Genomic DNA, 25,688 nt, shown 5'->3' with positions numbered 1-25,688 from the left:
TGTTGTTAGTAATACTTACTCCCCAGGGACAGACATTCTGTATGTCAAATATATATTCTGTGCCCACATATGGATTCATTTTCAAACTTTATATGAATTTCAATTAAAGTCAGTCTTGAATGTAGTAAATCAAAAATAAGAACAAAAGCCATAATGGTCATCTTTTATGCTCTACCTATCCAGTCAGCCATTGATCCAAGGAATAGGAACGCATTGGAGAGCGCCCCCATTACGGTGTTTGCCGTAACTGATGGTGGACTAAGGGCCTTCTTCTCAGCACTCAACAGAGAACACACTGATGCATCAGAAGAGGTTTGTAAAGCCATCATACTTCTCACTGAAAGTTTTCAGTCAAAGTCATCAATTGTTACCTCTGCCAAGGGAGGAGGTTATGTTTTCATTGACGTTGGTTTGTTGGTTTGTTTGTAAGTGTGCAAAATAACTCAAAAAATATGAAATGGATTTGGATGTAACTTACAGGAAAGGTTGAGAATGACATAAGTAATAGATGATTAAATTTTGGTAGTGATCCAGGAATTTGTATGGATTTTATGATGGATTTTTGATATTTTGACAGGTAGGGTCAATGAACTTGGGAGTTCAAGCTGCGCTTTTTTGAGGTTTTCATATTATGTGCACTAAAGTGCATGCTCTAGTTTCTGCTAGGGCAAGGTGCACTGTGCACCTGAGGGTTGATGACGTAACAAAAGGCTTCTATACTGGGAATTTGGGCGATTTTTCAGCATGCATCGGATGGATGGAAATCACGTATCTCTATTGAAGAACTATATCATAGATGGAAATTAGCTGCTTGGTGGAGGTCTTTGTTCTCAGAGTGCTTCTCTAGTTTGGATTGTCACACAGCTTGAGTTCCTATTTCAACTTTCAACTTGTTAACTTGGCATCCTTACCTGATGCTGATGTATCACCTTAAGAAAGGGACAATTCATAGAGACCCATTTTTCTTGGAAATTGTCATATACACAGTCGGGATACAGTCGTATTTGCTGTAATCATGATGATTACAAAAAGAAAAAAGAAAAAAGAGAGAATGTTGCTGTAATGTGAACATGTACACTCTTGATACCTGTATATTCAGCAAAGAAAAATCATACTTAACAATATTGCATTACCAGAAAGGATGAAATGAAAGCTGAGATAGATGAATGTTGACAAATTCCCTTTTGTAGACATGTGTAGTATTTCACTGCTAAGTCAAACATTTGTAAATGGGAAACCCTTCTGAATTGTTCTCATATTTCAGCATCATATATCTACTCTACATTACATACAATTGAAAATAACTCTGAAATGAAATGCTGTTAAAACTGAAGCTGATTTCCTGTGATACCAGTCTTTGGAACATATTTTGCAAGGTATCTTTCTCACAGCTAAGATTATGGTCACAGTTATAGCTACACAACATATAAAACATCCATTGTAAACATGGTCATAGCAAGATTAGTCGTACTCAAGTTTGTTGTTTCAAAGTACAATATGTTTTTTTTCCCGTTTTGGCTGATGATTTTAAAAGAATGTGAAATGATTACTGGATATTGATCATTACTCTCTTTTGTATTACTCCTGATAACTTACAGGTGGTGAGGAATCTCATAAGTCGTCATCTTATCTATCAAAAGGTGGGATGATAATCCTCTGCACATAATAGTCTTCTTTAAACTATTCAGACATTTAATGTTTAAGATTATTACTCTTCGAATATAAAGAGATGTTTATAATGATAATTGAAATACACTATTAGATGGACTATTTTTCGTAACTTTCAAGATACCTAGACACTGGGATGGGCATCTTGTGATTGATATGATTCAAGTGAATACTTTTTCGTATGTGTATTTTAGTGCTAGATCAAGACATTTTCTGAATGCACCAGTGATGATGAAGTAACAAAGACAATCACTGTTGACATCTGGCAGAATTGTATACTGTTTATATCTAAAGATTGATATTGCTTGTTATACAATATTTAACAAGTTTAGTCCAGTTTGATTAGAGATAAGCCATATATTATTTTAGATGTTCTGGAAATTATGCCACTGGAGTTTGTTCAGTTGACTGATTTGCGTCATGGCAACCAAACCAAGTATTCCAACATCAGCATTTAATGATATCAGCTTTATTTGAAGTAGATGATAGTAAGTTCATGATAATAGTAAGTGACATTACAGTACTAAAGAAAATGGTTAGTAGCAGTTACTTCAGTGAGTAATATACGAGCAAGTCTCTCACTTCTTGTCTTTGTCAATACAAATACATTTTATCATTTACCCTCTCAAGACTTGTATCTGAAAGAATCACAGATGTAGAAATTGCACTGTATGCTGATGATAATGACAGTTTTCATGCCTTTTGTGAATTGATATTTTTAGCTGAAATATTGGAAAGGCCTTTTTGCATACCTACAGGTCATAATGTACACCAGGACAAAATTTGGCTTAATGTATTCTCCAAATTAATTCAGTCCATGATATGTTGGCCTATTTAGAGGTATACAATCATAAACACTTACAGACCAGTCAGTCTGTATGAGTATGATAATTCACCAGATAATGGACTGTACTCCAACAGGAAGAAGAAGAAGAAGATAAGTTATTCATGTTCCGGTTTAGTACAGCATGGCAGATCACATTCTTGCAATGTTTTGCCAATTTTTTGTTTTGAATGATGACTCACTGAGAGTGAAAGGAGACTTTGTTTCTGATCCACTTTTCTTTGAATATTCACAGCTTTTTACACATGATATGATGAAAGCGGGATCAGTAGTCATGAGTGATGGTACAACAATAAAAGTTGAAGTCTTACAGGGGGTAAGTGATCCAACCGACTTTTAAATATGATTCATCATTTGTTTCAATAAACCATTTGGTAGTCATATATAAATGCTTTGGATAGGTGCAAAGTAAATTTAGAATTGTTCTGTTATGCATTCTTGCAAAATTTATTTATTTATGAATATACTTATGTATTTATTGATTTATTCGTTGATTACATTTTTCTATATGTGTATGAATGTATTTAGTGGATATATTGATATGTATACTTACAATATATGTCTTTGTATAAATGTATGTGCATATGTATGTATGTCTATGTTACAAAGTATATGTTATGCTTGCAGGCTAAATTGTATTTGTATTTTGATTGAAAGCTAGATTCAGCATTCAATTATACATTGTTGGTATAGATTGTATAAATCAGTCATATTCTGTCAGTGATATACATTTTTATTAAATCTAATTGTTTAGATATATGTTTGCTTGTAACTGATTTATATATTTATCTCTTCTTTGTTATTCTTCTGCTTAAAGGGTCAGATCAGACTTGGAAATATTGCCACCATGAGAACCCTTGATGTCCAGTCTTCCAATGCAGTCATCCACATCATTGATGCAGCACTCTATGCAAATGATTCAGCCTATATTGAAACATGTGTGAGGGTCAGCACAGATTCGGTATGCGAAACCCTCACTCAGAGCTCAAGTAAAACATACACAGATACCACATTTGTACAAGAAGTTGCAGTTGGTCTTTTTTTTTCTGGAGCATTTGTCATTTAGTGAAGCAACAAAAGAACATTTAGAAAAAAAAAATCAAAGTAACTAATTGCCCACACAATTTTCAGCCAGCATACTTTTGTGAAGCAAGGTTTCAGTTCCAAGCAGATTTTGGCCAGAAAGTTGCACACAGTTTCTTCACAAGGAAGTGTGGACATCTGCTTCTGCAAGTTTGATGTCCTTCGAAAAGAAGACTCACTTTAGAAAACATTTCAGATGATGTTCTTTTATGATATCACCCTTTTTCATTCAAATGTGCTAATGCACTAATCGGAACTTATATTTTCATTTAGTTATTGTATGTCTGCAGGAGACAATCATTATCCATAGGAGATTATTCCACATTGTTATTATCACCATAATGAGCCAGTCCGTTACATCATTATGAAGTATATGAAAGGACTAACCTGCGTTTGCTTTCTCTTACTTTCCAACCATGCTTTCCTATGAAAACCAACCCAGGCCCAAGATGAAGAGTGTTGTGAGGGGTTCTTCTCTCCCCTCTGCATCCCTTGTCCAGGGGAAGCTGGTGTACCCTGCTCTGGCAATGGTCAGGTAGGTGACTCCTGTTTCTCCTATTGCCTGCCAGCTGCCATGATGCCATGAGAATGGTGCTTTGTATTATGCTTAATATGCAAGGCAGAAATGAAATATATACATGTACAATATTACTGCACCATGCTACGAGTGTAGCCTTTGACTTCTAACACTCTAGTGTACATGGAGATAGTGGCATTCTATGTTACCACTATCAATAATTTTGGATGTACAGAGATTTAGAAACTTGATGATATGTTGTTAAGGATGTTTTTATCCATTTCAAACCTTTAGCCTCTTAAAAAAATGCAAAACTGATTTTTTTTTTGTTTCTTTAGTTGTGATTATAACAGATAAATGTTAATTAGATTGAGTTGACAGTAATGTTCATTGAAATGATAGAAGTCTCCATTACCACAAATGTGAATATGGAAATGATTCATATGATTTATTAATTCATGCAATCAGAAGAGCTGCTGTCAATTACAAAATATTTCATATGAAAGCATACAATGAATTATACCCATTCAATACTTTCAGCTGCCATTATTTTCTCGATCTTTGGACTTTTCATAAAATAGCTTGTCATCCAGGTTGGTTACAATCATGTGATTAAATTGTTTCCTTTCATTTTCTGTTTGCATGTATTGGGTGATGTAATTATTTGTTGTGTCTCTGATTTCCTTTATAGTGCGATGATGGTAAGCAAGGCACTGGTCAATGCACTTGCCTTGACCGATTCACTGGTCAAGAATGTAGCATGTGTAGCAACCCAACCATGTATGGACCGCACTGCAACCAGAGTATGTACCTTCTTAAAGATATATTTCTGTTTTTAAATGATCTACATCATAATCAAGTAAATAATAATATTACTTTCTCTGTACAGCTACCAGTAGTTTGTCTCAAATTTCATCTTATAGTAATATTATACTTTGTTCACATATTCTTAAGATTAATTGACTTGTGAAACTCATTGACTGAGGCATGCATCAAATTATTTAAATAGAAAACTGGTAGGTAATATTATGGATTGCAATTTTGCTGGAGATGCTTATCTTTGGATTTTGGTGCTATAATGCCAAGAACTGACATGTCATAACTTGTAATGTTTTGAAATATGACAGGTCTTTTTTCAACAGCTGGGATTATAATGAGCTACTAGTCTGCCAAGTTAGCTAATGGTATGACATATTTTCTAAAAGTCAGTTCACAAAACTTTGATACTGTTGCTTCATCTCATCAAACTTGAAGCTTGCTCCTGTCTGCATGGCCAGTGTAGCCGTGGCGACATCACCAACCTGGGAGCCTGTGTGCCAGACACCTGTTCCCCAGGATACCAGGGGCGTCACTGTGACCAGCCCACTGCCCCACCCTGCTCCCCTCAGGAGAACCAGTGCCATGCCCACTCTTCCTGTGTCTTGTCAGCATCTGGAGTCCCGAGGTTAGAAGGAAATATTTGGTATCATCATATCTTTTTATCCCACCATATCCCATTCATCAACCTGTTTGGGAAAACTATATACATACAATTATACTAGTGTTTATACGTAATGAGTTTTATTGAGGCTTTAAATAGCATCATACATATCCCCCTCATAAAAACAAAAACAAACAAAAACAAACAAAAAACAACTAACTTCTTTTTTTTTCTTTTGGTGAAGTAATATGACTGAATCTGTTTAGATATACTCCTTTGACCTTTTAGTTTCTAAAAGTAAATAGGGAAAGTGACTTTACTGCTGTATAGAATCATGAACTAGATCTACGGGTGTTGCACTGCTATATTTTGTGGGTATTCACGATATTTTACAAAGTCTCTTTTGAAACACTTGTTAGAGTGAGATGGGCTGTCTGTTCCTTCTTGAAGGTGTCAGTTAGTATACAAATGATGCACAGGATAGAGTGCGTTAGTGTAGGCGTATGTGCATGTTGCACTACATTGTAAATACCCGAGAGTGAGCTACGCCTCCACTAACGCCACGAAATAATCCTGTGCATCATTTGTTTTATAAAATGGGTCGAAAATTCGAAAACTAACAGCATTTGTCAGCGTTTTTCACGTACCTTTGTGGGTCAAGACGTCCGAGGATGTTCGTCCCAAACATTTACGCACGTCGCACTCGGAAATCCCGCACATGTTAGTACTGTACGTATAAGCGTATACGTACGCCACATGATTGTTGTGCACAAGAAAGGCCGGCTGGCAGCCCGAACGAGAAGTTGTTTACAGGATTGACAGCGCGTATAGTGCGCACTGCTAGTGTAAACAGTGTAAACATTGTGACGTCAGTGACTTTACGCTTTTTTGCAAGGCCGTGCATGATAGTAAAAATTAATGCACGCACACGTGACTCATTTCAGCGCTTCCAATTGGCTACATTCTTGAACCCATTTTATAATGTTCATCAACATATTTATATAAGGGCCTAGCAACACCTTTAAACTACAGTCATTGAACCAAAATGGCAAAAGTTTTTGTGTATCAAGCACCTCTACTGATTGCGCCATATGCAACATCTATGCCCCTGTATCATTTTTGTATGATTTTTATGACTTGATTTCATCTGTCTTCAATTTGCACTGCTTATCTCTTTTTATGAATATTAAAGAAACATCAATATGTATGGACTCGGACTACACCAAGCAATGACAACATTTGTCCAATGGCATACTACCTCACTATCTCTGCCTAATTGTGTGATTTATTTGCCAACCTAGATGTGTATGTGATGCAGGCTATGAGGCTTCTGGGTTGGAATGCCTTCCTATCAACCCTTGCAACAGAGAGGAGTATGGAACCAGAGGCTGCCACCCTCTCTTGGTACAATAAGCTTTTGATGTACAGATAGATAAAGAGTGATGGTAGAAACACATCACACATCACTTCAACCTGTTTTACAATGACATAGTTTTATCTTGATACGGTGATTGATCTTCTTCTTGTGACAGGATGTTGTAAAATGGAAATGCTGCATATACATACAAGTATAAGTGACGTATAGTTTGCATGTTATCAGTCATTGTGAGTTGCGACTTCACCTGGAAGGCTAAGTGCTATGCTATAGATTCTTCAATCCTGCAGCAATGAAGGAAATGAAGTTGAAGCTCTTAATGAGAGCATCCATTATTGAAATCAAGTATGAAAACTACTTATTAAATTGCTACACCACCCAAAACCATTGACCATTGATAATGAATTATCAATTGTTCTCCTTTTGTTTTTATTGTTTGAGTTCGTTTGGCTTTGTTTGTTTGTAGTTGTTTCTCTTTCTTTGTTGTTTTTCAAGCTTGAAATGAAAAACAGTTCAAAAAATGAATGATGTACTGTGCTGTGTTGTAGTTGTTTCTTTTTCTGCGTTGCTTTTTAAGCTAGAAATGAGAAAAAAAATCTAAAAAAGAAATGACTTACTGTGCTGTGTTGCTGCTTATGTATTTTATTCTCTGAATAGGAAACATGTGTCTATGAGAGGCCTGGCCAGAGTAGGTGTGTCTGTCTCCATGGCAACCAGACTGGTGCTCTGGAAGACAGCAGGTGTCACTCCCAGAGCAGCTGTCTCCAGGATAATGGAGGATGTCATCCTAACGCCACCTGCTTCCATTCACTCTTACTAGATCAGGTGTGTGACCATTGTTGGGCTCCAGAAATTTGTTGTCGTGATATGCAACTTTTAAAAAAATGACAGCAGAGTTCAGCAATAATAATGCTCAGTATGAATGAAACAGTCTTTGATGTCTGTCGTTATCAGATTGTTCTGTAACAGTTGGAGTCTGTTTTGTGTTGATCAGTTCTTGTGGAAGTAGTTCAACATCTTCAAGAAATCATCTGAACAGACATAGCATGATGTAACATTTTCTGCGATCAGTACCAGAGTATACAAGAGTAAACCATATAACTGCTGATAAGACAGATGGCAAAGAAAGAAACAAACAAACAAAAGAAGTTATCTCACAATTTGGGACAAATATTTCTCAACGGAGTTCAGAGTGATTGCCAACAAAGTAACAAAATACTGTAAATCATTTATTATGAAGAAATTTTAAATGATGAAAAATCGACATGCAACGACAATCTGTTTTATACATCAACAATGTGTGATGACTTATTGTCATCAAAGCTAAATTAGTCATCAAAGCTAAATTATTTGATAGCTGATATGTAAAGCTCGATCTGAACAGAAGGTCAAGGATATTGGAGCAGTGCACAATATTGATAACAATTGATCCAAATGTTCAGAAAGGCAGTCATTAGTGTGGAGAAAAGACTGTTTTTAAGAAAGTGTTATGAATATGTACCAAGAACTTGTAGTGTTTGTGGTGAATAACTGACTAATATCGGTGTCTTTGTTTCTCAGGTTTCATGTTACTGCCTGCCTGGTTTTGACGGGAATGGTTTCTCCTGTGAACCCATCAATGCCTGCATACCAAACAACCCATGTGATGCTTCGGTAGGTCAAAAACTTGTTTACACAAACGTATATTGTCAGGCGTATTGGGAGATGCCATAAGTCAGAAAAGAAAGTGAACAGATTTTGACCAGGGTTCACCTATTGTAAAATTATATGCAATCAGTTTAAGTTACGATATACCTCATTACCATGACAGCAATGAACTAACCATAACTGACATAGAAACTGCTATTATGAGGTGCTTCAATTTGTATAAACTTAAAAAAAAAAAACCTAATCAATCATATACTATAGGTTGTTGCTGGATGAGAGCTATGATGACAATATACTTAATACTCTCATCGGCTTAGATACACTTTGAAGTGTGTGAGAGAATGTAAAAGCTGAACTGTTTTCTGCTGAGATGATTCTTTGGAAATTTAACCCGTTTCGTACGGGAGCCTGTTGGCCTGCATATTAAGTCTATGGGCATTTCAGAATTCAGTATGGAACGGGTTAAGAGGTTATACCCACAAATTATCCAGAACTTGACCCGTGTAATGTTACTTTTGATGCCTCTGATTTGACTTTCTTCTAGACAATTAAGTCATATCAAAAGAGCTATGTCAGTCAATTATGTATCTCTGATTCTCATGAAATATATCAGCTAGTCATGACAACTTTCCTGTATTGGCAAAGTTTAGTAAACTTTGGGTTTTGTGATCAAGCATGTTCTTTCCTTCAAATGCGCATTTGCCAAAATTGAAGAGGCACTTTTATTAAAGATCATCCTTTTGTTTGATCTCAGTTGTTGAGCTCAATGATGCTAATTAGGGGTGATGTAGAACCCTTTCAAAGAATTCAGAATCATTATGATTACCTTGTCAAGTAAAGTGCCTAATGATGCTACCACCACAATTCTTTTGTACCTCAGGCACTGTGTGTACCAAATGGACCTGGGACCTTTGAATGTTTGTGCCCACCAGAACTCCACAGACTAGGACGGAGGTGCTTTGCTAACCTAGCTGTGGTAAGCATGATGATCAAAGTTGTCATCTTCTGATATACTGAACAATTTTCTCTGCTGAAAAATGAGAAATGTATGTTTGAATAACTTTTAAAAAGTTTGTGATATATTTTTGTAAAATAATTCTGTGTAGAAATGTATATAGAAATCATTCCATGTTGCATAGATCTATTTCTTTGTCGCGCTGATGTATGTGTTTAACAAGTAAAAACATTTTTTTAGTTTTCTGTTTCGTAAATTGTAACGAGATTGGTATGTATGGATCTTTCACCCTAAAATGTCAAATTCTGGTTTCTAGGAACTGGAAGAGTTGGATGGAGCTGAGCCATTCTGGAGATTAATTCAGGTTTGTGTGCCTTTGTTCTGTTTTAGTATGCCTTTTAAGATAGACTGCACTGACACATGAATTACGAGTTTAGGATTAATACAGCCAACTTGGCAATTCAGTAGTATAGCTGATGATATCAAGCTGATATACTAGATATGCTGCCAAAAGTATCAAAGTATTCAATGGCATTGGAAAAACTGTAGTTGTCACCTGTCAAGTGGAAATTTTATCTCCTCCATTTGACTGCAGTTGAATAAATAAACTCATCTTGATATGTCAAAGTGCACTGGCAGAGAAGCTGGCTAGAATATTCTCTAGTGCCTCATTATGTTAATCTTCAAAAAGAATTGTGTACGGTTTAACAAACTAAGAAGAAATATCACCAATTTGCTGCAGAAAACATGGACTAAAATTTAGATAACATAGATAGCAATTCTTAGATCCTATGAATCTTAGCACATATAGATGTCAGAATGTGATTTATCTTGTCTGAAATTTGCTTGTGAGTTTTGAGTTATATTCTAAGAGACATGCTAGTGATAAATATATTTAGATTTTTAAATTCTGTTTGTGTGCTGTGTATTTCCCAAAGTTATACATGGGGTCACTTAATTGTCATAGATTTTTTGTCATTTTTATCATTATCTCTAATATAATCATGATTGCTACAAAATTTGCATCATCACTACTTCTTCAACTACTGCTACTTTTACCACTTTAGAGATATTTTAAGACATAGTCAGCTAGTCATGCTAAATCATTTTCCTGATTAGCATAGCTCTTCTATAATGTCGTGTGAATGTCTTCACCTTACAGAGGTCTCACCTTCTTGGCTACCTGGCAACAACCAATCACAGTGTGGGGATCATCATTCCACCTGCAGAGGCAATTCTTGACCTTGAGAACATCACTGAGGGCGCTCTTCAGTGGGAGCCTGCTGCAGCCTACTTTGTAAGGTAATCAAACAAACAAACAAGCAAATATTGTTTCTTCTTTGCTTGCACAATTTAATAGAGCAACAAACATACAGTTACCACTCATTTGTTTGGGAAAATGCAGCCATACATGCAGGTTGCCATTCTGTTGACAGAAATAAAATGAACTTTATACACACATTAGGTATTCAATGAAGATTAAGAAATCATTCATGTTTTGAAAATGATTTGTGTTGGTTCATATCATATCTTATTATTTTTTGCAAGCATATTATGCAATACGTAACAAATATGTCTTGGTTCATATTAATCTTTTGCTAAAAGGTCCCACATTCTCAGCACAAACCATTCAGTGCAGTTTGAATCTGAGTCAAGTCCAAACTTCTTGAGTCTACAACCAGGGGAGACCATTACCATATCACAAGTAAGCATGTGTAATCTAGATAATAATTGTGTGTGTTATATGTTTTATATTTCTATATATGTATATGGTTTGCTCTCAGAGTGATTGATCTGTTCAATTTCTTTCTATACCGATGAATTTTGCTTCTTTAGAATAAGTTGACCTTGCATATGTATCAGTAAAATATAGCTGACAGCTCAGAAAGTCACCATTTATCATGACATTATTATCTTGTACTGATGTGACTATGTCACATTTGAAATGATTATTGACTTTATTGTATTGTTTTCCTCTTCTTGATGTAATGGAAAATCATATCATGAATATATGTCAAAAAATGCAACATAGCAACTTTGATGATTCATACTGTGATATTTTCTGTGTTAATTCAAAGTTATCATGATTAGTACTGTAATCTATCTTTTGTGTACGGTAGTTGTAATTGCTGGTGCCTATGAATTATTTTTCCATTTCATTTCTCTTCTCTAATAGTTTCTTATATCTAAATGCAAAGACACGTCAGATATAATACAAAATTGAATAATGCATGGTATCCAGCTTTGATGCACAATAAAATGTTACTAACTATGTGAAGCATGGCAGTCAAGTTATGAAAATTTGAATCTAAGTAAAAATGCTAGAGAAATATGATGGAACCTACTTAAAAGCAAGCTTATTTATTAAGCATAGGTTCTGGTAGAAACCGAGTGTGGAGAACAAGATAAGGAAGATGGATACAACTTAGGACCAAACTAAAGAAAAATAAAAACGATAATACTTTGGAATGTTTAGCAAATGTGCCAGTATTGAAGTGATTGTAATATTTTCTGTAAGATATGAGTTGACTGCAAGATATTCTTATTTGTATCTTTTCTACCAAAATTAAGTGCAATGATGATAAAAACTTTGACTATATACTTGTGCTGTTGTATTCCCCAGCCTTTGAATGACACATTTGTAGTCAACACTCACCCTTCTCAGTGCAGTCAAACAGTGAATGGATTCCTGTGTGTGCTAAGTGTGAGTTCATCTTCCTCCTTTTTCTACTCGTTTCCTAAAATGTCTTTTATCAGCTACCATTATGAAAGGTTCTTTGTTAGCACCCTTTGAGGAGTTTATGGCAATCTTTTGAAAACATCGTCAGAAAGATATACACTCTTTCTTCAAATATATGATTAAAATTTCATTACAATTACATTTTCTTTGTTGATGAAATGTGCCTTCTCCTCTCAGTTAAACTCTGATCAAAGCATATGATTCTTGTTAAGTTTAAAAAGGTTGTTAGTGGATGTTATTGTAAATCAAAAAGTATTACTGTGGTAATTACTAGAGTAGTTACAAATATTAACAGAAATTGAAGTTTTAGTACTAAAGAGAAGTGTGTACATGAACAGAAATGTCCTTTTGTATCTAATTCTGCCCATAGGACTTTGATGTGCCATATTGGGTTGAGAGAATTCAAGCCATTAGAAGGAAGACTGATGTACTGGCCTCAACTTCACGAGATGTACAACACTACCTCATGGCTTGGTCTTGGTTTACAAAATTAAAGGTATAAATCAATATTTCATCAGACATGCTATGCAAACTTCACAGAAATAAGAGCATCAAAATGATACAAAACAAAGGATAGCAAAAAAGCAAACTACAAAAACAAAACAAAACATATTATGAATGTATATGTAAAAGTACAAAATATATGTTCCGGCATCATTCCAAGTATGTTACCTTAGAGTGCCTCAATTTACTTTTTTTTTTTTTTTTAATTTCATCTCGGCATTTACACAGTAATTTTCCAATTACTTTGTGCCAGAATCACCACATACATGAATTGTTGTAATGACTGCACCTCTAGTAACTGGAACATCAATTCTTTAGTTACTTTGAACAGTCATTTTTTTAAAGCACTAAATATCTTTAAAAGTTGCTGTTTGTTAATGCAGATGGGAAAACATCAGAATTAGAATTTTCTCACAAGGTGAAGGAGTTACTGTACTTAATAATTCATATGAAAACCCTTTGAAACCCATTTTGTTTCTCTCCCCAGCCACCACAACTTCCACCATCAGACTCTGATCTTCCATTTACAGTCTTCCTTCCTAGTAACCAGGCTCTGTCCGAACTCAACTCATCAGTTCTGGTAAGCTGATGACTCCATGGCTATTATCATGGATTAGCCCGAGGTTGCTCTATGTGTGCCTCTATGTGTTCAATTGCATTGTGTTCTGATGAAGTAATATTTTTGTGCTTCATCTCAGCAGTCAACTTTTTGTTGATGAATATTTTGGTTAGTCCAATTTATTCAGTTGAATCTGATATAGTCCTGTGTAATATTGAAATATGAGCAAATTTGTTGCTGATGTTCTTGTGAGGATCATCTATTCTGAAGAGATTCTGTAGCTTTATACAATCCTTTGATCTCAGTGTCCTCTTTGTTTGTTTGTTTGTTTGTTTGTTTGTTTGTTTGTTTGTTTGTTTGTTTGTTTAACAGATGGATGGAGAGGAAGTGTTGAATCATCTTGTTATTGGTCAGATACTTTATCTCCAGAATTTGACTGGGACGAATCTTCATTTGACGACAGTGAATAATGGCTCATTACAAATACACCAGCATGATGGCCAGGTAATGTACCAAACCAGGACTGAATGCATATTATGTGCTGTCTTTTCTTCTTATATCTGGGTTTAAGCCCTTCGTATTGAAGTCATAATCCTCTGTTGTCCTTCTTCTTTCAATCAACATTTACTTTGTGCTAATGCCAATAATAGATAGTTACAAGATATATATTAGAAGCAGAGAGCTTTTTGTAAGAGTGCTCAGGCTAATAGTTACCCTCTCAAACTCCTGATTATTCCCTTGATTCTAACAGCAGGTGGAAAAAAAATTGTTTGCTCAATTCAGTGAAACTTCTGCCATTCTGATAGTCTTCTTGTGCTTGAGGTTGTCTGTCTTTTGCATGACATGTTACAGTGGACTTGAAAAGGCTGTGCAAAATTTTTTTCATGGAATTTATTTGCTGGAAGTTTTATCTGCTAGAAAGGTTTCATGCACATCAAGCACACAAACCTTTAGAGATAGATAGAGATAGAAATAAGTTGTATAGGAAGAAAAAAATTGTGGGCTTTTAAAAATGAATCAAAACTCTATTTGAATAATGATGATGATAATAATGATAATAACAACAACAACAATAATAATAATAATAATGATAATAATGATAATAATAATAATGATAACGATAATAATAATGATAATAATAATTATAATAGTAATAATAATAATGATAATAATAATAATAATAATAATGATAATAATAATAATAATAATAATAATAATAATAATAATATTAATAATGAATTCCTGTAACATGAAAAGACAAAGTGTGCAATATTTTTCTCTGAACCATTATCATACAGACATGTGATATGAATTTACCAAAGGTGTAGCATAACAAAGTTTAGTGGTAACAGTAATTCAGTTATACATGGAAAAGTATCATAAAAACAAAACTTAAGCAAATTAAAACTCCAATATCAAAAAGAAAATACAAAAATCTCAATGATTTATTTCTTTACAAAGCATATAGGAAACTAATTCTCTTGGATGGCATTTTTTTCTTGGAACAGACATATGTGAACATGGTTCCCATAGCAGCACCTGATATTCTCATCTTACCTAATGGTGTGGCACATGGCATCTTGCGTCTGCTGCAGCCTGTCGAAAGAGGGCGTCCTTCAAATGAATCCACACCAACGGTATGCATGGTCCATCCACAATCCTCTGTCCCTGACCGTTCCTTCATTCAAACTAGTCTTTTGCAGGACACCAAACTCCAAGATTTATATCATATAAGTTACATGAGAATGTGAAGGTATGAGTGAATATGGTCTTCTTTTTGATTGAGCACCAAATCGTCTTATGCAATGTTGACGGAAGATTAGGCTACAGACTTACATAAAATGCAAGCTAAAAGGTAAAGTTTTTGTGATAGGCCTATATGCTTGATTAACCCGTTGAGGACGGACTGATTTTGCTACAACATGCATTTCCCATGGACACCTGCCCGAGTATACTCGGGACTCGTCCTCAACGGGTAATAAAGAGGAGAAACAATACTTTTATGCAAAGGTAATATCACTTCTTCGTGTTGTGATGCTTTCCACATTTCTGCCTATATTGGTTAAGATTGTCCCTGTCCCCTTTGATTTGTTAATATTAAGTGTATCTTTAAAGTCATGTTGAATATAAACTTTTCACGTTGCACTTTTACTAAAGCATGTATTATAAAAAATATATATATTTTTTTTCCTGCATTGTTTCAGGACGGAACCATACAATGTGATGGTGAGTATTACAAGTTATTTCCACAAATTTTAAATGAAGAAAGAATTCATTAATTTGAAATCAATCCATGATGAAATATGATGTGTAATTGTTTCTTTCAGTACAAATTTTTCACATGAAGATGGTGTCTAACCTGTTATAAATTCATACTTCTGAAATGGGTTAGTGAATTAGAGAAAACCTGATTTTTATCCCTCCATGTTTGAGGACACACATTCATTTTCTGTTCACACTATCCTCAGGTTCCGCACTCTTTATCTTGAAACAATTCCTTCATTGTGAGTGGTTAACATGTGATTTGTAAACTGATGTTGTCTGTGCAAGGAGCAGTTTTATTTGTACTTATTTATTTGTTTGCCATAAAACAGATAATGAACATTTATGTGTATGTCATGTATTATTATTATTATTATTGTTGTTGTTATTCTCATTATTACTATTATTATTATTATTATTATTATTATTATTATTATTATTATTATTATTATTATTATATATTTGTACAAATGATTTTCTTTTGGATAACAGGGCCAATGTGCTGCATGTCTGCAAACCATGGAGGCTGCAGTGTTCATGCTATCTGCATCCAGGAATCACGAACACAGGTGGTTCGCAATCATTTATTCCTATTTTTGCCAGTGTTTTAAGATTGCAAGACAAATGGCTTTGAATTCAAACTTTCTGTATTTACTTAATCTATTTCCATGAGATTGTGATGACAATTTTTTAAATAAGAGAATGGGAATAGAAAGGAGCAAAGCACTTTATTTTTCTTTTGATGTGATGCACCCCAAATTATGTCCTTAGTATAACACTGCATAGTTTGACAGACAGAAGTTTGTTGTACAGTTGTGCTGTTATTGCAGGGAAGATTGCTAAAATATAATGCCTGGTCATGAGCTATCAGATGTTCAGTTAATCCATCCTGTGTGTATTGTATATTTATTCTTCTGCACAAATGTTATATCTTTATAAAACACTTTCATTATGCTTAATATTAGAACCTATGTGTACTTCCCACAATATTAACCTGTTTAGGATAGGCAAGTGTCTATGGAAATTGTGTTTTGTAGCAAAATCACCTAATTCTCTACCGGTTAAAGGCTCATCTATAAATATAGTACAAACTGGTCACCAATCTAAGAAAATTTAAAAATCATCAGTGCACCATTTTTAGAAGTAAAATTGATAGGAATGAAACCATAGTAATTAAAGGTAAATATTGATAGATTTAACTGAAATAATGAAATGATTGAAGAGGTAACACACAAATTAATGAATGCAGAAGACACACATGCAAACAAATTCTTTTGAAAGTGCCAATTATATCAGTGGAAACCATAAATCTCATCTTTCTTTGTCATCAAAGCGGAGCTGTCAGTGCGTAGAGGGTTACTATGGTGACGGGATCTGGTGCATGGATATAAATCCTTGTTTGATTGACAACGGAGGTTGCCACCCCAGCTATAGCCATATCTATGAGGTACTGTTATATTGAACACAACAAAGAAGTCTCAGTTGTGCAATGACAAATAAATCACAAGCCCCTTGATGTTGAGTAGTAGTCTCTACTATTCAACTATAGTAGAAGTGAAATATTGTCAGCTATACAAAGTCATTCTTGCATACTTCTCTCGCTCATTTTGATTTGTTATTTTAGCTGTCACAGACAGATATTCTTCAGATCTTGCTCAGATAGATTTTGTTTCACTCTCTTACTTGAGTATTGTATCAACTGTGATATGCAACTCTACTTCTTCATTAGTGACAGAATGTATAATACAAGAGCATTCTGATATTAGAGGAAATGTTTTGTGGAAAAGACTTTCTTGTTTAATAGGTTATCAATCCCATTTCTGTGAATCATATATACCTGTTGATATCAATCTATCCATCTAAATTCATAATCTTATTTCAATCTATCTAGTATATTTCTGTCTGTCAACTCAGCTATATCTGTCTATCTAATCAGTCATCACACTACCAATTTATCTACCAATCCTATGCCCAAAACTTTGTATTTGGAGTACCATCCATCTGTACAAAGTCTGATGGGGAGAGGGCTTTTTCTTATGCTGCACCAACACCTTTGAATTCTCTGCCAGACCCACTGAAAAGTCAGATGCCGATTGACAATTTCAAACAAAAAGTCAAATCTCATTTGTATAAAATGGCATATGTTTGTTAGATTGGAATTAATTTATGTAGTTATGTCAGTTATATTGACAACTTATGTATGTACATGTAAGTAAAATAGTCATTGCAGGGTGCTACGTTGTAATTATCATTATCATTATTATTATCATTATCATTATTATTATTATTATTATTGTTATTATTATTATTATTATTATTATTATTATTATTATTATTATTATTATTATTATTATTATTATTATTATTGTTATTATTATTATTATTATTATTATTATTATTATTATTATTGTTATTATCTGTTTAACTTTCTATCTATCTATCAATCTATCTCTCTGTCTAAATGTTCATCTGTATGCCTGTTTGTTACCCTGTTTAGGAGCTAAGGGGTATCCCAGAGGCCAGAACATTCCTTAACCTCTTATCAAGTGTGAGTATATTTAATTGAATTCTCAGAAAGCTCCTCTTTCCTAGATTTTCAGATTGACAGGCATGATTATTTTTTTTAGTTGCATTTTTAGTCTTTGCAAGTCTTTTTTTTTCAAGCTGTGTGATACCATGATGTTAAAACACAATAGTTCAGTTGATTTCTTATTAATAGAAGTTGATGTGTTTTACAATATTTTTGAAATATATTAAATGGACCCCCCCCCCCCCCCCCATCAACATGATTTGTTAATGTTCACATTCCAGCTTAAATTGCTACGAGCGTCCATGCTGAGTATCAGTGTATTGCTGCAACAAAAGTTCTATAATCATGCCTTTCAAATTTATGAATCTTTCTCTAGCTTCGGTCTGCTGACATGTTCCTGAGGAGGAGGGGTCGTTATACTGTCTTTGTGCCTACTAATTATGCAGTGGACACCTTTCTGAGGCAGCAGGTAATGTCAGCTTTTGCATCATTAATTTCTAGCACTTGCTTCCACTATTGATTAATTCCTTGCAAGTAATTATGTAAATTCATGTTAACAAAATGCATCACAGCTGTGTAAATCCTGCAAATGTTTCCACAAAGCAAAATAGTGTTTTGTGTGAAGAATGAAAAGTTTGTGGAATAAGGACAAAACTCACGCTGATCCCGATGCATAATAAACTAAGGTTTAAGTGAAACATATGCATTTAAAAGATTTAATCCTTTAAACTACTTTAAACTAAATGTCATCAAATGTCCAAACACTACAGTACTCATCACAGATACATAGTGAAAAATCTCTCGTGCAGTATCATCATAACATTTTGTAAAGTCAGGGTATTTATCTGTGACTGTATGTGGATGGCTGATGTGATGAGCTTGAATCATAGGACAGTATCTTTTTTTAAAGGATATGAAAATGCTGATGACATGGTATACTGCCTCCTGTGAAAAGTTTTCATATTTGATATTTGTTTTCATTCCATGTAGCATCTATCGCTGGACGGTCTTGAACGCTCCTGCTACTTCCTGACTCAGTACATCATGTACCACGTCGTCGGTGGCAGCCGTCTCTCACGGGATGACCTCCGTAACCGCACCACTATCGGGACCATGAATGGCCAGGATTTACGTATATCTACCACCACTGTGAGTTTAGACTCTCTCCAGTTCTTGCTTTAACATATAAATGTTAAAAATCCAATGGCAGTGGCACTGTTTGATTTCTATATGAATGTGTTGACTTACGCTGTGCCAGCGCACAGCATCAAGCACTATCTTGATCTCCAAACTACCATTGTTTGGCAGATTTTCCTAGCAATTGTTAATTGCTGGGAAAAGAGATATTGGATGCAAGCTTTGAAAATGTGTTTCTGTTGTGAAGTGATAATATTTTAGTCATAGAATAGGGAAAACTTAGATGAGATTACTTGACGCCCCTATACTCAGCTCAGTTGCATGACATTGACTCTGATAGTGAGAACAAAGCTTAGCCGTAACAATTAAAATCATTACAGTATAAACTTTCAAACCAAGTAGATTATTAATTGGATAACAATGATGTAACATTCATATCATATATGATGTAACAGTAAAATAAACAATTTCATTTTCCTCTATCCATCCTTGTTACACCTAAGCCCTCCATCCACCCATATATCTCACCTTCTCTTTCTCCCATTCTGAATTTATCATATCTCTTCCTTGATCTCTCCCTTTCTCTTTCCTTTATTCTTCTCTCTATCTCTCACTCATTTTCTTTCTGTCTTCCCCCTTCTGCTCTTGTGCTTTTTCTCTCGGCGTATGTCCACAGGAGGGTGATGTTATCTTGGGAGGTGTGAGCCAAATCACACAGGCAGAGATTCCTGCATCCAACGGAGTGATCCATCTGGTTGATACCATGCTAGTGCCTCCTACGGTGTATGACTGGCCTATGGAATGGGTACGTCGGTAATCAAGCACTGCAGTTCAAATTTTATAGGAAATACAAACTTTAATCATAGATGTTAATGCAACAACTTTCTTATTTTTTAAGCTGATTTTGATGTATGGCAGTAATTTGAATTGAAGGAAAGGATGATAACCATATGAATATAGGTAATTTTAAGTGTGCTCCCATATTCTCAAATCATGTATAATTTGGACTTCTGTTTGACCGATGTACTGTTTCCTGGGCATGGTTTCATGAAAGTTGTCAGCCCTAACAAGTTCTCAGCCTCTGACAATTTCAGTAAACTCCTTGGTTTTGATTGGCTGAGAAGCTCTGGCTACTGACTGTTACTATGGTTGTTAGAATGATAACTTTTATGAAATGGTGCCCTGTTATTCATACTCCTTATACAAACATCTCTCAGATGCCTCTGGATTACTGATAAAATTGTCATTCAAAGTCGAACGTATATTTATTTAGAGAAAAATGTGACTGAGTATATTGACAGGCTGCAGACTTGCACTGTTCAAAGGGACATTTATTGTTACTAAATACTACAAGTACTTGCCATCATATACCTTTTATATATGGGCCATGATGCCAGAAAAGGGCCCTTAGTGCTGTCATGTACAAAACAAACCATAAAACAGAGTGGAAGTTTGACAAAGCAATACGTGCAAAAAAAAGAAAAATCAACTGGCTAGCTGTGCGCGAATTCATAGGTTGCATCAAAAAGTGGCAGTATTTGGGCAAAATTCCCTTTTTTAAAAGCAGTATTGAGCCATTTAGGAGTGGAATTTCAGAAAATGGTTTGAATATCTAAGTATGTCAGAGTTCGTTCTACAGAATGGTAGTAAAAATTCATATATTATGCCCAAAGGGCCCTTTTTTTGTATCATGGCCCATGTATATATATTTCTGATTTATACCAGGAAATTGGGTGTGGCTCCCATGGAAGAAGGCCACCCCACCGCAGGCAGAACACCAGTGATATCCTGGACTCTTTAGCAGCGAGTCACAACCTGACCATCTTCCTACAGCTGATGCGACAGACCCCCATGCTGCGTGATCTTTTCTTCAACCCAGGCAGGAGACCCATGGGCCCCTCTGGTCCCATCAGGGGACCCAGATTTCCTTTGGAACGTCCAGTGTGGGATGAGGACATTCAGGGGGTCTCGGGTGAATTTGGGATGGGCGACTCCTCGGAAGAGGTGAGGGAAGATGTCCCACCGCGTGGCAGGGGTGTAGACATAGACAGACTCTCCAGAGGACCAAATCCTCCGATACTAGACAAGAGGATGGCTCCTCCAGGATTGAGGTTTAGTCCTGATCAGCCAACACGTAGGGATAGTACTGATCAAGGCAGAAATGGATATGGATCAATCCTGCGAGGAAATGATGACCGCCATGGTGTAAGAGATCAAGATGATGATGATCGGAACCAGAAAAGGCAACGTCAACGGATTTCCCCTCATGGGCCCCCCAGACAGAGCATGCATGGCCATAGCCCCAAGGGCAGGCCTGGCCACATGGACAAAACAGTGTTTGCACCCACAGATGAGGCCTTTGACCTACTTCCTCCTGGTGTGATGGAGAAATTGGTTGCCCCTGGCAACCAGCTGCTGCTTCAGGAGTTCATTGCCCACCATGTCTTGTTGGATGAGGTGAGATGGCAACATCAGTGTCAATTTTTAAAATTTTGATGTCTACATACCATGTTGTCAGGAAGAGCTGTTGGGGGTTAGCTGGGAAAAACAAGAAAACTTCTTTTATTTTTCAATATATTTAGATGACAACCTGTTTCTATATGTCTTCCCACAGATCTACGTTGGTACCTTGTGGCGTGTCAATAGCCATTTTGATCTCCCGACCCTCTCTGGCTTGGATCTTAGGCTCGAGGCTACCAGTGAGGTGAGGGCATAATGTATGCTGAATGCTAATCCCTATTAAAGCAGCATTAATTACTAGTACTTAACATTCCTCAGAATTAGGTATTTGAATAGTTTTGATCTCTTTAGCAAGACATCAGCTAGAGAGGAAATGTTCAAAACGTGATTGTGACACATTGGAAAGGTTGTCAACTCCTGGCCATGTTTTATGATATTTGTACGCTTTTTCTGAAGCAAAAGCAATGAAATATGTTTTTGAAATGACAATATTTTTTTTCAGAAATATGATTTAGAGTGCATGCTGTGGTACAAGCAGTTGCCCTGTCTTTAGGCCAAAATATAATTTTTGCCTGCAAAATGGTTTTACCGTGTACCAGTGTGTTTTTAGATGTGCATAGATTGGCAGCCTTACATCTGCAGTAGATGTAATATATGTTTTTTACAGTAACTGCATCAGTGTTAGCCATTTAATACTTGTAATATTAAGAAATATGTTTTATTCAATATTTCCAGTGGCCACTTTCATGCATACCAAACAAAATGACATAAAACATGTTTTTATTGTTGATGTTTAGCTTGATGTCCTTCCTAAATACAATGTGCGGTCCATCAATCATCCATTCATGATTGTTCTGTTCATTAGATCTCTTGCAACTGAGGTATAGTTTACTTTGCAAAACCCATATTTACCCTTATGTTTTCTTCCTCTTGATTTTGGGGGATTCTTCATCTTTTTGCCTGTAGGGGGAGCTCCTCTTGAATGAGAAGAGTCGAGTGATTGGCGTCGGGATGGAGTTTATGGGTGGCATGCTGTATCCCGTCACTCGAGTCCTCTCTCTGCCTCGCTTGGAGGGAAGATGTGACAGGGAAACATCTACCATCGAAATGGTGCGTAGCAGAGACTCCAACTCCTCTGTTTTAAAGCCATTTTTGCAAAATATTCCACTCTCTTGCTCGAGTTTGAATTTCTCCCCCTCTAGCTGTGTGTCTCCCATTTAAGATGAAGTTTCTCCAGTGTAAGATTGAGCTTTATCCTGAAGAAGTTACTGTATACGCCAAATATTTCGCAAGGTTTTTATTTTCGCGAATTTTGCGAGTCAGCTGCTATTTGCGAAATTAAAAACACACGAAAATATTGACTCTAATGCTGATATGATTGTGACGTACGCACATACATTTGACAGTTCAGTACAGGACTCCACGATCGCGAATTTAACCACTCGCGAAATTGTTGCGAAGTCCCGATTCGCAAAAATTTAGACTCGCGAAATATATGGCGTATACAGTAGATCATCAAGACTACCATGAATATATTCATCCATATTAACATTTTCAATTTTATAGTGCTTTCTCTTTTAGTCAAAGTAAAAGTATGACCAACACTTATATATTTCTAGCACATCACTTAGGTTGGATCCGTGAAATTTGCTTGCAGGAACTTAACGGCCATAGCGTAGATAGTGCATCCAATTACTGCATTTTTCTTCCCAAATAGAGATATCCCTAAGCCAAACAATATGAATTTTATGAAAATAAAGTAATTGTCTCTAATAAATGTCTCCCTCTAGGGCCGCTGTAAGAGATGTGGTAGTCCCATGTGTCCGCCCAATACTCCGCAGGTGGTAAGTTGTCTTCTGGGATTTCTGAAAGTATTGGATGAACTGAAATACTTTTTATTTCTTCTGGTTGCTTCTTCAAGCACCATCAGTAGTGGCAAGATTCATGGAAATGATAGGTTTTGACTTGTATGATCTCATAAATTGGAAGGAGCTTTTATAGGAGCTTTGGAGTCGAGCCTTTTCATTTGGTGTACATGGATAGGAATAAGAAGGTATAGATCATTATTGAATGTAGTGTGGATATAGCAAGCACTGGTAAGAGTTCGCAGTATTTAGTCATCAGAAAAACAAAACAAAAGGAGAATTATTGGGCTTATGTTCTTACCGTTGTTAATATTAATAATTAATATTGTAACTTTTCATCCTCATATACTCTATGAATACTTATGATCTCAGTTATGATTTGTGGATAACACTGCATCACTGTAATTCTGACTTTGTCCTGTGAACAGGGCAAGGTGGAGAGGGGCTGTAGGTATATTGGAGGCTGGTATAACAGCAAGGTGGGTTGCCACGCCAGATGCAACTTTACCTCCACGAGGCCCCTTTGCTGTCCAGGATACTATGGCCCCAACTGTCTCGGTAATGTTTACTAAAGGTGGATGGTCTGGACAATGATGATAATGATAGTGGTGATAATAAGAAGAAAATGATGCTTACAATGATGAATAAGAAGACAATGCAGTTGAGTGTGGTGGTAATTATCAAGATGATGGTGATGATGACGATGATGACGATGATGCTGCTGATGATGGTGATGTTGGTAATGATGGTGATGATGATGGTGATGGAGATGATGATGATTATGCTGATGATGGTACTGAAGATGATAATGATGATGATGATAGTGATGATGATGATGATGATGATGAAGTGATGATGATGGTGATGGTGATGATGATGCTGATGATGATGGTGATGATGGTGATGTTGGTGATGATAAAAAGGAGGTGATGATGAAGGAGATAGTCATTGTAATGGCAAAGAAGATGATGAAGATGATTGTGATGATAAAGAAGAAGAAGTAAATAATAATGAAGAAGAAGATGTCAATGATATTGATGGGGATGATGATGGCAGTCATAGATATTAATTGTGATATATTTTGAAAATAATGATGGCCGTTACAGTGATAATTGTTAATATATTAGCACTACAAGTAACAATAGTTTGATTAGAAGCAGAAGAGAAAGAGGAAGATATGTTCTTCAGCAAAAGTAAATGCTTGAAACCAAATCATTTGCAACAACAGTATTTACATCATGACATATGCTTTGATTACAGTGATTGCATCATTCTGTAACGAAACCACCATGCCTTCATCCATACTGACCAGGAGCATATCATTGCTGGGGTGACAAGACCTTGTATCTGCACATTTTGATGAAAATGACTTTTTTGGATTAATAGTCAAATAATGGGTTAAGTGATGTCCTGTCCAAATCCCAACTGTCTTACTCCAAAAATGAAGCCACCTCGGCATGTCAAAGGAAATTGGCCATCCCATTTGCTATAGTGCTTTGGCCGCCATGTTTTTTGGCTCTCCTGAACATTTGACATTTTGTAGATATGATGTCTTGTCGCCCCAGTGACGATATATCACTTGGAACAAATCTCTCTTTAGTCTTTGTCCAACAGGAAGTAAAAGATAACATTTATTTGAATTTCTTTGTCCTTTCTGTTTTCAGAATGTCCAGGAGGGCCTACTCATCCATGCAGTAACCATGGCAACTGCCTCGATGGCATGGAGGGAAATGGAAAATGTCGTTGCAAGGAAGGCTACACAGGAACAGCATGTGAGAAGTGTTCACCAGGAAGATATGGTCCACTTTGTAAAGGTGAGAAATATTGTCAGGTATTTTCAGATGATAGAACATCTCTAAAGAAAATAATTATATCCCAAAAGTGATAAATAAGGCAAAGAGATTTGTCATTATAGGAAAACAAGCCAAGAGTAACTAAATGAGAAAATATATAGGCTGAATCTTGGTGAATGCACAGATCATATGTCACATATGGTAATGGTGATTTACAGTCAGAATGCAAGAATACTAAAATTGGATTGAGTACCAAACTGGATTTGATATGATTTTAACTCTATATGTGCCATGTTCACACGTCCCACTCAGTCGACGGCGTGCCAACT

The 25,688-nt window shown here is 35.8% G+C and overlaps 1 protein-coding gene and 1 long non-coding RNA gene across 2 annotated transcripts in view; both read left to right on the top strand.

The window, feature by feature from the left end:
* The window catches only part of LOC139719121 (stabilin-2-like), a 41,588-nt gene that overhangs the window by 5,897 nt on the left and 10,003 nt on the right, over positions 1–25,688 (top strand). Inside the window, exons 7-29 of the mRNA XM_071630553.1 lie at positions 184–312; positions 3,330–3,473; positions 4,096–4,130; positions 4,804–4,915; positions 5,390–5,556; positions 6,834–6,936; positions 9,826–9,873; positions 10,672–10,806; positions 13,241–13,333; positions 13,685–13,816; positions 14,821–15,059; positions 15,517–15,538; positions 16,908–17,021; positions 18,072–18,122; positions 18,481–18,573; positions 19,095–19,253; positions 19,870–20,046; positions 20,967–21,698; positions 21,856–21,945; positions 22,668–22,811; positions 23,492–23,545; positions 23,995–24,124; positions 25,231–25,380. Coding sequence (XP_071486654.1) covers positions 184–312; positions 3,330–3,473; positions 4,096–4,130; positions 4,804–4,915; positions 5,390–5,556; positions 6,834–6,936; positions 9,826–9,873; positions 10,672–10,806; positions 13,241–13,333; positions 13,685–13,816; positions 14,821–15,059; positions 15,517–15,538; positions 16,908–17,021; positions 18,072–18,122; positions 18,481–18,573; positions 19,095–19,253; positions 19,870–20,046; positions 20,967–21,698; positions 21,856–21,945; positions 22,668–22,811; positions 23,492–23,545; positions 23,995–24,124; positions 25,231–25,380 — 3,253 coding nt within the window. The remainder of the gene's footprint in view (positions 1–183; positions 313–3,329; positions 3,474–4,095; positions 4,131–4,803; positions 4,916–5,389; positions 5,557–6,833; positions 6,937–9,825; positions 9,874–10,671; positions 10,807–13,240; positions 13,334–13,684; positions 13,817–14,820; positions 15,060–15,516; positions 15,539–16,907; positions 17,022–18,071; positions 18,123–18,480; positions 18,574–19,094; positions 19,254–19,869; positions 20,047–20,966; positions 21,699–21,855; positions 21,946–22,667; positions 22,812–23,491; positions 23,546–23,994; positions 24,125–25,230; positions 25,381–25,688) is intronic.
* On the top strand, positions 7,570–9,531 carry LOC139719090 (uncharacterized). The gene is made up of 3 exons (XR_011710060.1): positions 7,570–7,732; positions 8,468–8,560; positions 9,435–9,531. It is a non-coding gene; the product is annotated as an uncharacterized lncRNA (long non-coding RNA).

Source organism: Diadema antillarum, unplaced genomic scaffold (genome assembly GCF_040938485.1).
Source record: "Diadema antillarum isolate AM-2024a unplaced genomic scaffold, OU_Dant_1.0 scf00000104, whole genome shotgun sequence".
Lineage (NCBI taxonomy): Eukaryota > Metazoa > Echinodermata > Echinoidea > Diadematoida > Diadematidae > Diadema > Diadema antillarum.
Note: the sequence above shows the minus strand (reverse complement) of the source record. Positions and strands in the feature narration are given on the sequence as shown.